At 33.9% G+C, this 18,576-nt stretch overlaps 1 protein-coding gene and 1 long non-coding RNA gene across 3 annotated transcripts; one reads left to right on the plus strand and one right to left on the minus strand.

The window, feature by feature from the left end:
• The first annotated feature begins 6,432 nt into the window (after nt 1-6,432).
• Nucleotides 6,433-14,572, plus strand: LOC126969026 (uncharacterized). 2 transcript variants are annotated; one of them, XR_007730321.1, is made up of 5 exons: nt 6,433-6,450; nt 6,604-6,749; nt 7,174-7,345; nt 9,504-9,596; nt 10,992-14,572. It is a non-coding gene; the product is annotated as an uncharacterized LOC126969026 (long non-coding RNA). The 2 variants fall into 2 exon arrangements; XR_007730320.1 differs by lacking the exon at nt 6,433-6,450 and having other exon boundaries at nt 6,462-6,749.
• A 760-nt stretch (nt 14,573-15,332) lies between these two features.
• LOC126968942 (NADH-quinone oxidoreductase subunit D-like) lies at nt 15,333-17,069 on the minus strand. Its single transcript, XM_050814172.1, has one exon. It carries the CDS (start codon nt 16,760-16,762, stop codon nt 15,401-15,403), a length of 1,362 nt encoding a protein of 453 aa, XP_050670129.1. The 5' UTR covers nt 16,763-17,069; the 3' UTR covers nt 15,333-15,400.
• Between the last annotated feature and the right edge of the window lie 1,507 nt (nt 17,070-18,576).

Below are 18,576 nucleotides of genomic sequence, written 5' to 3' on the forward strand. Positions count from 1 at the left end.
ATTTTTTTGGCTTCTAAGTGACAATTGAGCGCTTTTTTCTAAATTATTTGGAGCATTGGTTGGGATAAAACCATGGACTATTTATGGAATAAACTAGCGTATAGATGACCCTAAAATCATATTTTATTGCGTGACTGATATTCAAAATTCTAAGGAACTAATTCCGAAAGTCAGCTAGCTGACTGTTTTCCCTTTCTAACATTTGTATTTCCTTTAGCGATGTTCTTCTCTCTCACACTCATTTAACAATTCACAGAGTAGTTTTATTTTACAAAGAAAACCTTGACTTTTTTATCTTATAACGGCTCTGGACACAAGACTTTTAAGCCAATACTTGAAAATTATATTTGCGCCACTTGAATTTTGAGTTCGGAATATTTGCTGGTAGTGGTGACTTTTTGCAATTATTTTAATGCAAAAATTTATAAGTTTAAAATTTATGAGAATTCAGGTTTTTTAGCTTTTTTTTATAAAAATAAATAAGTCATAATTTTGTAACAAAAAGAAATTATTTAAAAAAAACCGTGTGGTGTCTTGGGACACTTAGTTAAACGCATAGAAGCTATGTATGGGTGCATGCTAACACTATATATATGTGTATATGCTTACTTACATACATATATACACACACACTAACGTTTCATGATCTAAGCATGTCTTGTGTTCGTGTTGAGTTATTTTGTGAATTAATTTCATAGAAAACATTTTAAATACTGGAAAGTGAATTGAATACAGTGACAGAATTGGTGATTGATAATTGTATAAAGTCACCAAATACTATGTTAAAAAATTTAAATTTATTCAAAACATTTCACATATTATAGGCAACACGTGTTTTTATTTTTGTGGTTATAATAAATTATGTTATATTTGCTATGTTATTCATGTTGCATTAAATAATCAGCAAGATATAGTCGCGTAGCAACACTTCAACGTACATGAAGAGATTTGTCAAACTTCATGTCATACGTATAACGGACGTTTTTTCCTGTTTGGGGTACCCCTCCAAACTTCATTCCAAAACAAATTTACAATTTTTTTTTCTTCTCGTTTTTAAAAACAATTGAACACTGGCTATTCATCAATATAAAAACAACAATAATTATCGAACCAAATTTAATAATGCAAGACATAAAATTATTATTTCATATTCGTTTAACTATAATTAATAATTTTTTATGAAACCTAGTTTGCAGACTATTTTAAAATATGACCGCTTTTTTGGCACTCCTAATATTATTATTATTATTTATAATAGACTAAGCAGCTTTCGCTGATGCGTCTATATCATTTGCCATATCTATCCAAATGTTTGTCCAGTCTATTCTTAAACTGATTAACAGATTTTGATTTAACCACATCCTTGGGCAATCTATTCCATATATGAACGACTCTGTTGGTCAGAAAGTGTTTCAATGGATTTGATGATGCTAATTGATATTCTAGCTTCATATCATGTCCCCTTAGTCTAGGATTGCTCTTCCTTGGAAACATGCTCTCAAAATTTGGGACATAGATAATTATTTTGTATGTTTCAATTAGATCGCTTCTTTCTCGCCTGCTTTTGAGGGTGCTGAGTCCAAGCTTTGTAAGTCTTTGTTCATATGTAAGATTTTTCAGTTCCCTAGGCAACTTAGAGCTCGCGCTCTGTACCCTTTCCAACAATTCTATATCCTTACAAAATATGGATTCCAGACCTGAAATGAATACTCCAGCAATGGTCTGATATAAGTTTTATAGATTTTTAGAAATGTTTTCTTGGTAATGTTGAAGAATGCTTTTCTGATTAGGTACAGGATTGAGTTGGCTTTCTTCACAGTAGCCACAATGTGTGCTTCCCATTTGAGATCATTGCTTAAGATCACTCCTAGGTCTTTTTGTGTATCAACCGCTTTTAGTTGCTTATTGTCTAACCAATATGATACTCGGGGATTATTTTTTCCAATATGTAGAACAGTGGTTTTGTTGACATTCAGTGAAAGTAACCATTCCTTTGTCCAGTGTTCAATAGCTTTTAAATTTTGTTGTATATCACCCTGTTGATGTATAGGGTTCCCAAAGAACTTGGTGTCATCGGCGAATAATGAAAATGGGAGACTTATAACATTTTGCAAGTCAGTTAAGAATAATGTGAATAATATTGGTCCCAGTACAGAGCCTTGTGGTACACCGCTGCGAACAGGACGATTACTTGACATTTCATTCCCAACCCTCACGCGAAATTTTCGATCATTTAGGAAGTCACTAATCCAGACTAGCAGTTTACCACGTATGCCAAGGTGTTCTAATTTATGAAGTAGCCGACTAATTGGAACTCTGTCAAACGCTTTCTCGTAATCCAGATAGATAATATCAGTTGGTTGACGTTTGTCCCAATTTAATATCCACTGTCTAAGACAGCTGAGAAGGTTAGTGACAGTTGATCGCTTCTGTGTAAAACCATGTTGTTCTTGAATAATTATATTTTCTCTTGTTATGAATTCTCTTAAGGTGTCAACTATGATTTTCTCCAAAGCTTTACACAATATGCACGTCAAGCTGATTGGTCTGTAGTTTTCAGCATTTAACTTATTGCCTTTTTTGAAAATAGGCGTAACCACTGCTTCTTTCCAGTCTGTTGGGAGTCTTCCCATTGCAAAAGACAGATACATTATTTAGGTTACTTGGTTAATGATGGCGCTGCATTGTTGGAGCATAATAGCAGGAATATTATCCGGACCACTAGCTGTCGATTCATCAAAAGTTTTTAAAACCTTTAGAACTTTCTCTGGTGTAAATACAATGTTTTCTAATGATGCCTGTACTCTCTCTATGTTCACATCTGGTAATTTCCCAGGTGGCTCACACACATATGCGTGTTCAAATTGATCAGCAAATATTTCAGCTACCTCTACTGACTTTGTTGTGATTTCAAATGTTTTTGGATTCATAAGAGCTGGCGGTATGTCAACTCTTGTTGATATTTGTTTTCTGACATATGCATAAAAGGCTTTTTCTCCACTATCAGCAATGTTTGATTCAAAATTGATCCTATTTTGACGTGTTAACTGTACTATTTTATTATTTATGGCACGATATTTTTTATAAGATTCATTATCTCGGTCAAGTAAATATATATTCCATTGCTTCTTTTTCCTGTCCGTTAATATACATATCTCCTTAGTAATCCATGGTTTGGTTTTACTGTAACCCTTACGACTTTTTATTTTTGGTATAAACTTATCAATAGTAATAGAGATATTTTCTTTGAACATCCTCCATGTATTATCTATAGAGTCATTTTCTGGAATATCAGATGTGAGCAAGTATTTATTAATTGCATCATAATCACCATATTTGAAAGCTCGTTTATAGGACGCGAATTCTTTTACAACTTGACCCACCAGTTGTATCTCAGCCAACAGAATCACATGATCACTTTTTCCTATTGGAGGGTGATAATTGATTTCACTAATGAGGGACTCATCATTGCAAATAATAAGATCCAGAAGAGATTCTTGCTTGTTCCGTTTCCTGGTATTTTGATTTACCATTTGTGAAAGATTATTATCAATTATAAGATCAATAAAATTTTCGTGTAATTTATTATAGCCTGAGGTTTTTTCAGTAGGCCACTTTATGTCTGGCAAGTTAAAATCACCAATTATCAACAGGTTTGAGTTTGAATTTGCAGCTTTTTTAATATTGTTGAAAAGACATTCATCAGATTTTTCCATGTTGTAGTGAGTGGATCTGTATACACAAGCTAGTAAGAGGTTAAAATTTTGGTACTGAATATCAAGCCATAATGCTTCCACTGAATCCTCATGCAACATTATATTGGGCTTAGCAATCAAGGGTTGATTATTTAGTGTATAGAGAGTATAAATTGCTACTCCACCACCTTTTTTATTTTTCCTATCTAGACGAAAGAGTGTGTAGTTAGGAAGATTTATTAAGCTGTCACTTATCCCAGTGTGCAGGTGTGTTTCGGTTACTAGTATAATTGTTGGATTCAAAGTTTTGATTTCCAATGAAAAAAGATCAAATTTAGCCGTTAATGATGCCAGGTTTGTATATAAAATTTTGAGGCTTGTTATTGGAGAGTTTACTGTGGGTAGTTTTTTGTACTTTTTATAATTTTGGGTTGTTTGTTTATGTACTTAATTGTGAGATCTTTTTCCCCATTATTAGTTCTTTCTGCAAGCTCTAATCTCAATTTTTTTAACTGATCCCTTTGATAGGGTGTCATGTCTGATTTAACAGAGGTTGATGAAGGCAGTTTATTTTTATTCTTCAAGATTTTAATAGCATTGTGTTTGTTGCGGAGTATGACTTTGATTGGCCTGGGTTTGTTAGCAGTGGGCTTCCCAAGACGAATGGTTGTTATGAGCTCCGAGGATTGGAGCGGGACTTGAGCGAGTGCTTCCAAAACTCCAGATTTGTCATGGTTTTTAGCTTCCTCTTTACCACCTGAGCTCGCTTCCTCGATACCAAACATTATCACATTGCAGCTTCGGTTCTCACGCTCAACCATTTCCTGAATGATTGCATCAATATTTAAAGAAGACAACTGATTTTCTTTTAATTCCATCACTTGCTCCTTTAACTCCGATACAAGTTTACGCAGAGCAGGCACTTGTTTTAGGCCCTCTTGGCAATCCGCACACAAATACGAAAGTTTGGGGTTTTGTAAACAAAACACCCGCAGCTCTGTAGCAGACAACTCACTGCATTTGCCGCATATTTCGCGAGTGCAACCTTTACACTGGATTTTAGGGTTTTTCTCATCATATTTTTTAATTTGAACATTGCATTTATAACAAGATGCCATTTTTTTAATGATTTTTCGAGAAAAATATGAGGGTATATGAAATTTTTTTTGTTTCACTATGTGTTTGCTAGTTTAATCAAAGTTTTTCACTTTAAATACTATACACTTTAACAATATAACATTTCCCAAGATTCACAACACTTTATACTACAAATAGATCACAAAGTCTGCAATTTAGTTCAAGTTAGACACCAAAAAATAATTAAAAAAACTCTAAGCACAAGTTCCACTGTTGACAGTTGACAACATCAACACAACATGTATGTATGTATAAAAACTTTACTACTTTACTTAACAGAAATTCTACCACAGATAAGGAGTAAAGAAAGTAAGCCGTTAAGGGATTCCATTGATTATCATCGTCGATCACGACAATTACATGAGCATAAAGACGTTACGATAGATGTCTCAAATATCCGAATAGCATATGAAAAATTGGGCTAGTATCGATAAATTGCCCCTAAGAATTAAGAGATTTCAGTTACTTTGTGATGGATCCCATAATGAAAACTTAATCAAACTCTCGTCAAACTACCCTTGATGTAAATCCTTTCCTATAAAAAAAAATCACCAAAATCGGTTTGCGTGATATTGAACATTTCTTACATAATACACTTAGTGCAAGACTAATATGTTTTTCTCGAGGATGCCATTGTCAGAACTAGACCAAATTAAATTGGGACCGGACCACACGGGAAGTACCACCTTTCGAATAAAAAACAATCATCAAAATTGGTTCATCCAGACGAAAGTTCTGAGGTAACAAACATAAAAAGAAATACCACTTAAAAAATGTGGTTACTTATATATAATACTTATTCGTTCTATAAATACGTACCAGCGCTGGTTCTTGACAATAGTCTATCATCACGGACAGGATTATTGTCGCCTATATAAGCATGGTAATGTGGTGGTTAAACGATCCCGGCGCTAGGCTGTCCCCGTCGAAATCACTATCCTATATGAAGACTAACTCATGAAAGCTGAGACAGACAAGTTCAGCAAGTACTTTGACTTGGCTAACGAGATGATTGTCGAGACGTTGACTCGACCATTATAGCCCGGATAGTCCTGGTTGTCTTGTAGCGAAGTGCCTCAATTGGTTGGCTCAAAGATCAAATACAGATGCCTCTGTCTGCGGCCCTGCCACCGATAACTCAGCCGTTGAGCATGACTCCGCTGCCGGCGGCACTCCAAGTATATGATATTTTGTTTTTATATCTTTCTAATAATTTAATACATAGTTTGTATACATATTTTAAAAACTTAGATTTATGAAAGAAAAGAAATACATGTGTATAGAAATATATTTCACAATATATTTCCTGATCATTATAGTACTGACCGTAGTATATTATAATGATTGTGATTTTATGAAATTATTTTTGTTATGTTATGGTCCTAAATAAATAGTGCTATCTAAAAGGGGCACGCGGGGATTACTTCTATAGTGTCAATATTGTAAGAAATTGCTCTAGCAAGTGTAACTAAAAGTGCTCTGTGGTGCAAAGAATATAATTTTCTAGTATTGGGCTTAAAAGTCTTGTGTCCATAGCCGTTAAAAAAAATCAAGGTTTGTTTTCTAAAATAAAACTACTCTGTGAATAATTGTGAAATATGGTTGGTGATGTTGAAATGTAGGTAGCTAACGTAGAATAATAATAATTATTCTCTTTGGTGAAATGAGAAAATATAAATTTTGTGTCTAACATACTGCATACCTACATAATACAAATTTTATTTAGAGCGTTTATATTTGTTACCTACTTCATTATATATTTTTTTTGTAGAAGTATATAAAATGATATCAACATAGTTTTATGTTAACGCCAGAAACACAATATTTGTAAATTATGGTTCATTGTTGTATCTTGGGCTGCCGTAGTCGCAGTCCTAGTGAGGGAAGACAACAACAGATTTTATATACATTTCACAAGTGAGTATTTATAGTTACAACTAGGATGAAATAGATAAAACAACTTTATTACTTCATTAAAGTATGAGGTAAATATTTTATTTATTTTAGAGCTAGAAGCACTGGCTCAAGAGTTTCCTATTCTTTTAAAATATGTAATTAGGAACATCATAATATTGATTGTGTTGACAATAGCCCCATTCCCAAGGTGTTATTTTATTTACCTATAAAGTAATTAAAATTTTGAAACAGGTGTATTTTATACTTTATCTGGTATCCTGATAAAGAAAAATATTGTTGAACTCAACTTAGAGGAGCAGTAGGCATAATTAGTCTATATTTTGTTATTGTCATTAATAATTACTGTTATATCACAAATACGGCTAAATTCATTCAATGTGCTCACAAACATGAATGATTATATGGTAATGTTGCATCTTTTCAGATTTCCCAAGACTGAAATGCGTGAATTATGGATTAAGGCAACTGGTAGAACTGATTGGGAACCAAATAAATATAGTAGTATTTGTTCAAAGCACTTTGACATTAAGGATGTTAAAAAAGTAGGACGTTTTACACATCTCAGTCCTGTCGCAATTCCAAAATTGTTTGTGCATGTAAGTAATTATGAAAATTACTAATCAATTATCAAAATCAATTCTTATGTATGTCCCCATTTGAAATTCCTATTTCAATAAGACCTGAATTATCAAATTAAACCTATTTTAATGAACTTTAACATTTGGTTAACAATTAAGACTACCATTTGAAAAATACATACATTATCTCCAGACATTGTGGGACTTGTGCAGTAATATTGTGTTATATGATAGCAATACACACAAAATACGAATAGTTATAATTCATAGAAATATAATATTTAAAAAAAAGTGGCCAAGTGCATGTCAATCTCACCCATAAATATTATATAGGTAAAGGATATTAAATCATTTAAATGGAAAAGGCAAAAAATCTTTGCTCGAAATCATACAGTGCAAATGAGCTAAAATCTTTGCTCGAAATCATACAGTGCAAATGAGCTCTCATCATTTATACATATCTAAAAAACTCAAACCAAAACCAAATATTGCTGGAAGTTTGTATGGATACATGGTATAATCGGGCCAATTTCTGCAACTCGACGACTGTGCGCCTATTTTGCGTGTGTGGGAAAATAATAGTTATTCCTGCCACCAAAATTCCTCCAGAAACCTTACCAACCTCTTCTCCTTCGTAAAGACTTCTGGGAGTGTGTTTGGGGTACCAAGATGTTGAGCCCGGTAAGTTGCAACACCTGGACAATGCAGAAGTACATGTGCAGCAGTTTCCTTTGCCACCATGCAGGCCCTGCACAGGGGGCTGTCAGTTATGCCCATATTAAAAAGATGTTTATTATAGGGACCATGCCTGGTTAGGGCCTCCATTAACCGTTTAAGTTGGATTCTATTGAGCTTAATAAGGCGATTTGCCATACTGGCATGAATGTTGGGGAGTGTATCCTGTGTTTGTCTGCAGTCCTCTAATGATAACCATAGATTTTTGTGTTGATTTCTTGTGTATTTCTGAATATGGCTTTTGTGCCAGCAAGAAGGTAGAGGTAAGACGGGTTCTGGCTCTATGGCAGTAATGTTTGAGCCTCTTCTAGCTAAATCATCTGCCATATCATTTCCACATGAATTGCTTGACCTTTTATCCATTGTATAGTAACTTCGGTATGGTTCACACATGATTTCGGGTGTTATGACATTCATAGATCATACCCGAAGTGGTGAAGTTGTTATTCAGTGTCTATAAAACGGACAAACTGTCTGATAGTATGCGGATGGGGAAGTCTTTAAGATTCCGTGATGCGATTTTTCGAACTGCTACAAGTATTCCTAAGTATTCAGCTTGAAACACTTATAGGTACCTAAGGGTAATGTGATTTTTATGTTTAGATCATCGCAGAAAATGCTGCAACCTGTTCCCGACTTGGTTTTAGAGCCGTCAGTGAATATAGAGGTCCCTCATGTTGAGACCTTCATTTGTATCCTCTTCAAGCTGTATTTTATATTTTTTGTCGAAAATATATTTGATTTGAATTCCATCATTAGGTGCATGGATACATAATGTACATGATATTTTTTTTTATTTTTATCATTCTCTTATTTTAGAAGTTACAGGACACACATTATTCCACTGTATAAGTATCTCTCTCGCAAACTATTTAGTTTAGAAAAAAATTATATTAGAAACCTCATATCATTTTTGAAGACCTATCCATAGATAAGATACACCACACATATGGATAATACGAAAAAAAATTTTTTGAGTTTCAGTTCTAAGTATTTATTTTTTATTGTTTTTATTATTACCCACAAAATGTATTGTTTTTTTTTCTATTTTTATTATTATTTATGTGAAAATGTTAATTTGTTTCACAGAATACATTTACTTAGCAAGTTTCAAAAGGATAGTTCTTATAGTTTTGGAAAAAAGTGGCTGTGAAATACAAGGACAGACAGACAGACATGACAAATCTATAAGGGTTGTGTTTTTGCCATTTTCCTACGGAACCCTAAAAAAGCAGCAGTTTAGTTAAAAAGGTCCTACTGATTAAATGTAATGTTTCAAATAAAATTGTTAAAAATCCACCATTCACTACTTACTCATTGGTCATCAGTATGTCACCTTGGCTACATGTTTAATACGAATATGTCACTTCTAGTACTTTTTTATTTAGATTTTTTATGATTCATATGATTTTTATATTTTAACTGTATTAAATTGTTTTAGCCCTTGGAAGAATCTCCTACATCATCAACAGAAGAATGTTGCGATGACTTTCAAACAGAGCTAAAAGATGATCAAAATCCTCAAGACTTACCTGTAAGTACCTATTTGATTTTTTAGAAAAATTTTGTTTTTCATAAATCATGCAATCTGTCGAGAGGCTGATAAGATGTGTTCTGAAATTATTGGCGATCATAGATCATAGAAATTCTGGAATAGGAATATCTCTATATTTATTAATGGCTGTTTAGTATATGCCACACAGACTAGGCATTGCCTCAGGAAAATTTTAAGAAAGAATTCGATACATTTTTAAGTCTGGAAGTTTGAATGGTTAAGACAAACCATACCAGCATATTTGTAATCTACAGCCCATAATCAGTAGAACATCAAATTCTAATATTTTTATTCTAAATAGGATATGAAATCATTTATTGAAAGTCAAAAACTACCACCCCATATGCAAATTGATGCCTTCGACCTTTCGGTCTGCAAGAAACTCAGTGGGCTTCCCCTTTTTTTTATAAATAAACTTTAAATTCAAACAAAATTGTAATTTAAATAGCTTGACAGTGGTTGCTCTATTACCAATCTGTGGTATCATTAAGAAAGTCATTTATACTATAGTAACCTTCACCAACTAAACATCATTCTACAATTTTTTTGAATTTCGTATATACATTTGTTTTGAATATTTTCTGGGATCATGTTGTAAATTTATCACGGGGAGTGTTCCGAAGAGCTGTTTAACCTGATTCCTGCCGCCGAATTCCACCTTCGCACGACACGCCACAACTTAGGATATCATCCCCACCATGTGGATGGACCGACACCCTGGATGTGTGACGGTCCTCCACAGTGCGGTTTTCAAGGAGCTTTCTTCCACGTACTACAAAGCTGTGGAATGAGCTTCCTTGTGCGGTGTTTCCGGGACGATACGACATGGGTACCTTCAAAAAGCGCGTACACCTTCCTTAAAGGCCGATATCAATAGATATTAAAAAAATAAATTAACTTCATAGTTAATAGTGATTTTTCTTATGGTCAGGTACCTAATTATTAAAAATCTGTGATCAGCGCCGCGCCATCTATCGAAAACCGATAGATTCATTGTTCGATTTGGAAAAACGAATGTGCAATAAACTCCAAATATGGAACAATAATTACTTACATTTATTTCACTACAAAATAACTATTATATAGATTTAAGACCTTATAATATGTATTTTTCCAACTAGTACCAGTTGTTCCCAAGACTTGGTTTCATCAGGAATCTCTGGTATTATTATCCCTAATAGATATTACTTAATAATTAAGGTGTTGTGTTATATTATTTTCATTGTGACCTGAAATCCCATATTTGTAATGCAAAACAACCATGTCATGATAATTTCAATATAATTAAAGTTTTTTTTTTATATTTTTATTAATGACTGGAAACTAATTTTTTATCTTGAATTAATCGGATAATTTTTATAATATGTTTTGCAGGTTCCTGATAATGAAGTCCAAGACAAGATTAGATATAAACCCGTTCCAATACATAAGAAGAAATCAATTAGTTCCAAAACGAAACGAAAGAATATAGCACTGAAAGCCCACAATTGGCGCTTCACAAACAAAAATGCAGAACTACTTACAATTATCGAAAATATACAATCAAGATTAACAAATCACAACCACAATAAAGACTCACCGGTAACGAATGATGTAGAAAATGACAAAAGTGCTGGTAGCGATACAAGTTAAGCTTGAAAATGATCCTGTGGGATTTTTGATTTGTGTCAATAAGAACTCTATCTGGATACTTTAATATCTCCAAGCCTTCGTATCTGTTCAACCTGGACCATAAGCCATGTAGTACTTTGCTTTGTTACTGTATTAAGGCCTTGAAAACAATTGGCTTTGTCGTTGATTTAAACTTTCACTTAGTACACCAATGTTTTGTACGGTGGCAGCTTTTTGATTGTTATTGAATCGGCTGCAAGCATGCGGTGCACAAAAGATCTTTAGGCAGTTTATAAGTTAAGTAAGCCTAAGTATTGTATGAATTATCATACACTACTACTTTTATATGCTGCTTTCACTGAAGGTGATAAACACAGAGTCGTCAAATATTTTCTTGAAGTGAAAACTTCTTTTAGCGTGGTACACATATTTTTAGATGAGATAAAATCTCTGGACTCGCGACACCGTTACGAGACGCAGCTGTAGTCTGTGCATAATATATGCATGTATATAATATAGCAGACCGCGAACTCGTGTAGATAAAAAAAATGTAGATATATTATTGTTATTTATTTCCTATTTTAGTTACCATGAACCTTTAGTTTCTATTTTAGATTGTAATAACTTTAATAATGATGATATAAGAGTTGTCGAAATGGTTAACAATGATTCATAAAATAATATTAAATGTATTTTAAAGTTTCTAATAATAAATAAAATGAAATTCATAACCCTAGTACCCATCTAAAAAATATCTAACGTGCCAAAATAAGTTTTCACTTCTATACGATAAATGGCAACTTTCGGATCTATTGCATTCTTTAGCAATCTGTGTTAAAGCACCTTCTGTAGAGCTACCGAAGATTTAGTGATTTCCAATGAAAATTTTATCAGATTTCTTTCTATAAATATCTCTCCTCAACAGTGTAAAAAGTCCGCAAAGAATAACACAATGATTGGTATAAACGTTTGGCGTAAAGTGATTTGTAATAATTTTGTAAAAAAATATACATAACGCACTTTTCCGTTTAACAGCCCTTGGACCATCTGCTATTACTGCCTATTTTCATTATAAACATTGTTGACATTTTTTTTTTTTTTAATGGAATAGGAGGACAAACGAGCGAAGGATAAACGAGCTATTCTCTTGCAACACAAGAGGAATCACAACAGCGTTGCCGGCCTTTAAGGAAGGTATAATATGTGACCAATTATGATTCGTAAATGTGTGGTAGTTGTTGGTTAGAGCTAGTGTAATATTCAAAATACTAGGGAGGTAATTCAACGCGTGGCTGACTGTTTACGACTTGTTAATCAAAATAGGTTACAGTAACAATAGATTCGCTCTCTTTTTCTATCTTGCTCTATCTCAGTGTTTCCCAAAGATTGTGGTAATTTTTTTCTTGCTTGCCTTTGACTTGCTTTAAACCCAAGCTGGTTCTTTTAGGTAAAATTATAATCATCCATTAGGTATACTAAATTATAAATTGGTATCGCTTTAGTAACTATATTTTTGTGCGAAGTATGGAGCACCTGCTTATTTTTTACTAAAGCATACAAGTTCGCTGAAAATGACAAAAGTTTTATCCTTTGGTATTTAAAAAAAAGGCGGGAATGTTGCGACCCGGTATTTCATTTTGAACCAGTACCGGGTCGCGACCCGACAAATTGAAAACGCTGCCTATCTCCTTTAGAGATTCGCTCGCACTTCTCGCACGCCTTGTTTGCCTATAGGCTAGTATAGGTCTTTGGTCCACACTACCAATTAGTGGAACCCATGCTTGTTCAGTGATGGCCGACATAAATATAAAAACAAAGGTAGTAAGACATGAGTAGTGTAACACTATCTAAAAATGTCTTCTTTCTGAAATACTTTGGATATTTTTACAAGTTTTTGTGACTCAAAATAAGTTTCTTTGGCGAATATTCTTCATTACTTAGATGAAAAAAAAGTTTCGGCGATTTTTGTGAAATTTATATGGTTTAAGAAAGTGTATATAGTATTTTATTGTAAACATTAATTTATTACACTGAAAGTGGCGTAAAGTATTTTAGGTAAAAAATAAACTATTCACCCCGGTATGGACTTTAAGCGGAGTTTCTAAATGCGCGGAAGTAAAAAATAGGGTCTCAATGGCGGAAGGTGAGGGGGGGCGAAATGCGTGAAACCCATATATTCGATGTATGAAGTTTTTTTAATTTACTATAGCTTGAAGGTACGTACCTATCGATTTAGGAATACTGTGTGGCTGTGGAAAGTATGAAGGTGAAACGCAGCCGTGGAAAGACAGAAATCTACGTGGATTGGATTTAATTTAGAATTTCGAGGTAGTCTTACGCAGTGCCGGATAGCAAGCGCGGGGCTTTTAACAAATTCCTTGTTAGAGGCCTTGATTTGTTCAGGAAATTGCACGTTGCTTTCTTATGTCAGAGGAAGATACTGATGGGATGTTTTTTTGGCGGACCCTACTCAGAACACCAAGTGTTTATTGCTAATAATATTTTTACCATTAAAACCTTTTAAGCATAAAGGTAGTTTCTATAGTATATTTCATTTAATAATATAGGTACTTTTTTTCATATTCAAATATTTATATTCAAAAATAGGATGTGATATAACTTATTGAAAGTCCAAAACTACCACCCATTCTAAAAAGAATGCCTTAGACCTGACGAATGGACGCAACAAACTCGGCGGTCTTTTTTCCATCAAAAAATATGTTTACAAATTAATATTGTACAATTAACCTAATTATTTTATAGCAATCTGTGGAATCCACCACCACCACCCACCTTCCTTACCTACTTAAATTTTTCGTACTAAATTATTTATTGCTTTTCGGACTTTATTGCTTTGATAAATTTATTCAGGCCGCCATTATTTTACGACGCCGCCGAAAATTTCGGCATCGGCACACATAATTAGTAATAGTTACCTACCTAATATTGGTTATTAAGTGGGTAGGCGATGTATTTATTTTCTCAAAATTGATTCCTTTAGAATTCTTTTTGTTGTCATTTCTAATATACTAGACACTACTACCGCTTTGGAAACAAATGGCGCTCTGAGAGAGTAGAAGCGGCGCAAGAAACTCTCAAAGTTTTATTTAAGTATATTAACTTGTACAGGCATTAGTTTCGTTTACTATTCAAGATCCATGCCGGGGCCAATTGTATAATTTTGTTCTTACTTGTCTTAACTATAAGAAGCAATATGAATATATGTATTACTAACCGCATAGCAGAAATTTATTTATAAGTTATTGTGAAGATGTGGCGTGCCTTTCATCACTTTAAAACATTGTAAATATAAAAATATTTTAATATAGTTATTGGTTGATTGATGAGTCGATTTTATTTTCCTTACACATTTAGTGCAACTGGATAATAAGCTGGCTTTGTGGAGTTTCAAGAAAAAATGCTATTACTACCTACTGACATACCCGTTAAAAACATAGTAGCTACACTTAGATTAAAGATTGGTCTCCGCTTCGCTCCGACTAGATACCGCAGGCGTAGTCGCAAAGTGCGGTAACTAATACTACACCCTAGTCGATGTACTCGAGCCAGTCTCGTACGTGTGACGTTGACATGTTGTTAAACTTTGCTAATAATTGATGCACAAAAGTGCCGAGTTGCGTAGTAAAACTGTAAAAATAATACTACAAGAAATAAGAAAGACACTGGGATCACATATCATCAGTATTTTGTTTTTTTATCAATTTGAATGTAAAATAACACGAAACGTAGGTATGTTACAAAATTTGAAAGATACCATTGAGTGTCAAGATGCCACGCACGCAAGTATCTAGTTAGAGCGCAGCGGAGATCAATGTTTAATCGAAGGTTGCAATCTTCTAAAATTCCCCTGTCAAAAGAATCGACAAAAATTTTGTTTATTAATAGGCTACCTACGTAAGATTACGGTTTGTGAGCATTCCTGTATCCTCTGGGGAACTTTTAGGAACCCCTGGTTTATGATAATAACCTGCATTTGTTGAGTTTCAAGAAAAATTCTTATTAGTACCTACTTACACACCTACCTAATAAAAACATAGTAGGTACAGTTTATAGAATGCGGAACGAAACCCTCGAATTAATAGATTTTATGACTTAAGACATTCTATATTACACTATAATTTAAAAAAATCTACTAAATTATAATTAATTATTTAGCGATCAATGTCTCCAAACACTATATCAATAGTTGCAATAAGAATAGAAATATCAGCTAACATCATGCGTTCTCCCATTACGCCAAGGGCCGCCAAATGAAGGTAAGAACAAGGTCTTAAAAATACACGGTACGGTTTTGAAGTGCCGTCAGCTACCATGTAAACACCTAACTCGCCTTTAGGGCATTCTATTCCTACATATGTAGACCCAGGAGGAACTGCATAACCTTCACTGCATAATTTAAAATGATGAATTAGCGCCTCCATGGATGTTTTCATTTCAGCTCTCGAAGGCATTGAAACCTTTGAGTCATCCGTTTTTATCTCGCCCTCTGGCATTGAATCCAAAACTTGGTTACATATCCGAATAGACTGTCGTAACTCCGCCAGCCGCAAGAGATGGCGGTCATAGCTATCTCCAAAAGTTCCTACGGGAACATCGAAGTCATACAAATCATAATTGCAGTACGGATGCGCTATCCGTATATCCCACTTGACACCAGTACATCTCAACATGGGCCCTGAACATCCTAGTGAAATAGCATCTTCAGCACTTAAGGCACCAATTCCTGAAGTTCTCTCGAAATATAATCTATTTTCTGTCGCGATGTCCTCAGTTTCATCACAGCGTTCTGCCAATTTACTGCAAAATTCATAAACATCGTCCAGATAGCCGATTGGAATATCTTGACTGACTCCTCCAGGTCTAACGTAAGCATTATGTACACGAGCTCCACACACCCTTTCAAAGAGTTCATAAATTTTCTCGCGCTCTTCACACATCCAGAAAAAGGGTGTGATACCACCCGCATCAAGTATCGTTCCAGAAATATTTAAGAGATGATTAGCGATCCTGGACAATTCACTTACAAGAACACGAATCGCTTGAGCTCTTGGGGGGACTTCAATATTCAGCAGTTTTTCAACAGCCAGTGAAAATGCTACTTCATTTGCCATTGTAGAAACATAGTCAAGACGATCCATAAATGGTAAACTTTGGTTGTAGTGTTTATTTTCCATAAGTTTTTCTGTAGCTCTGTGTAAAAATCCAATATGAGGATCAGCTCTGCGCACATATTCCGTTTCGAGCTCTAAAATAAGTCGAAGAACTCCGTGAGCTGCAGGATGCTGTGGACCAAAATTGATCACCATATTCTTCAGTTTTCTCTCAATCGGCCTAACCTGGCCCTGATAGTATACCTTGCAATATTTTTCCATCTCGGGGGTTGAATAGATCGCTACACCATCAAACTTCTTCATGAACTCAGCATCTGGGTACCATCTACGTGCACACAGAGGTGTGTATATTCTATAACTTCGTAATAGGTTCAAAATCGACTTCACCTTCAAAAGCTGCATGCTTTAGGTAGGTATTGTTTTATTATTTGGTGAAATAACTAAATACCAATTAAAAAACTTGGATTTTATTTCAGATAAAAATATGTCATTTATTCAGCTGATAAAGTATGAAAAATGTCATGTACCTACATACAAATCTATGATGAAATGATAATAAATAAAAAGTTTTTATGCTAATATAATTTACAAATGAATCCTTGTAGTGTATAGATAGATATTATAATGACTGTGGATAAGGAAGTAAGGCTACTTTAATATATATTATTTCTTCTCTATTTCTTACTGCGTGGTCGGCTGATATAGTAGTATAAGTAATAGTATATTATGATACACGTGACCAACGTTGCTACGGCGAGGGTGTAAATCAGCCGATTGTCTAGTGAACATGTTGCTCACAAATTTCATACGCACTTTTTTAACACACTTGCGAGAAAAAACAAACATATTATATTGCATAAATCGTTCAAACAAAATATGAAAATTATGGGAAATGGTGCGCAAGTTTGCACACGCCAAGTAAGGTCTTTGATTAAATATAGCCATACCTACTTCAAAATTGTAATTTTTGTGATCAAATGCATATATTTTATGACAAATTACTGTGTCTGGTAATAATAAATATTTTTTCGTTTCACTTAGGGACACATTTATCAATTCCATGCAATTGGATTTTCAGCGGCATAAAACCTCTTTGTAGTTACAAAAAAACTTTATTATACGGTTAAATTGAAAATGTTCTGTTTACTCTCGTATAATTTGCAGTTAGGTACTAACTTAACTTTGTAGGGTTAATAATTATCTATATTAAGCACTAGTGTGCAAAATGAAAAAAAAAATCACTGTAAAATATTTTACAGTGATTTCACACTTTATAAGTTATTTAGTGCAAGTCAGGATGAAGTACAAAAGTTACAGTGCAATATTATTATAAGAACTAAGACCGTTGTAGTTAGTAAGGCTCACTTTACGAGCAAGTGTGTTGAAAACTTTATTTCAGCAACTTTTCAGATGTATTGAATATATACCTTTTGGTATAATAATTCATTCAATTTTGTGTCTAGCATACTGTTTTGACTAACCTGCTTTGAGCGTGAGAATTTTTGATTAACAACCAGATTGTTATACCGATAAACTTAGTAGGTATACTAGCGTAATAGACAAACACTCTCCTCTGTGTCATTACGGCGACACTAAATTTCAAATATTCATGTGTGTTAGTTTGACAGATGTATTAGAGAGTTGGTGAAGTGTGTAGTATTTTGCTTTTGGTCAATCCCTATGACAAATATTGATAAACGGCGTCATATTCACGTATTCAATATTTTATTATCTTATATATATTTTCTTAAATGATTTTAATCTTAAGAAAGTAGAGTGTTTACTGCGTAGGCATATAAAATGTAATATTAGTAATAAATAGTCCTGGATAATATGTTCTACGAAAATAAACATCACGAAAATAGTATTGATTGTTGCTATAGGTAAAAACACAATCTAATACAGAACACGACATCATTATATTTTTATTAATTAAAAAATCCGTTAAAACACAGAACAATAACGATAAAAACACTAAAATAAAAACGCGGTCCAATTTGACAGGAGACTAATGGACACAAAATTGTTTCAAAATGGTTTTATGGTATTCCTCTATTCCGTCTCTTTCTCACAACCGGCGTGAAATAGCGGCTATGCCGCTGTGTTTCGTCCGGTGAGTGGGGTATCCGGAGGCCTACACCCTCCCTCCCAAATACAAATGGCAGCACAGACTAAAAAGAGACTACTCCAGGACGGTACCAGGCTATGCAGCCCTG

This window comes from Leptidea sinapis, chromosome 17 (assembly GCF_905404315.1).
Source record: "Leptidea sinapis chromosome 17, ilLepSina1.1, whole genome shotgun sequence".
Taxonomy (NCBI): domain Eukaryota; kingdom Metazoa; phylum Arthropoda; class Insecta; order Lepidoptera; family Pieridae; genus Leptidea; species Leptidea sinapis.

Excerpts from the sequence above, each read along its gene's own strand:
- LOC126968942 (XM_050814172.1), bottom strand. The coding sequence starts at position 16,762 with ATGCAGCTTTTGAAGGTGAAGTCGATTTTGAACCTATTACGAAGTTAT.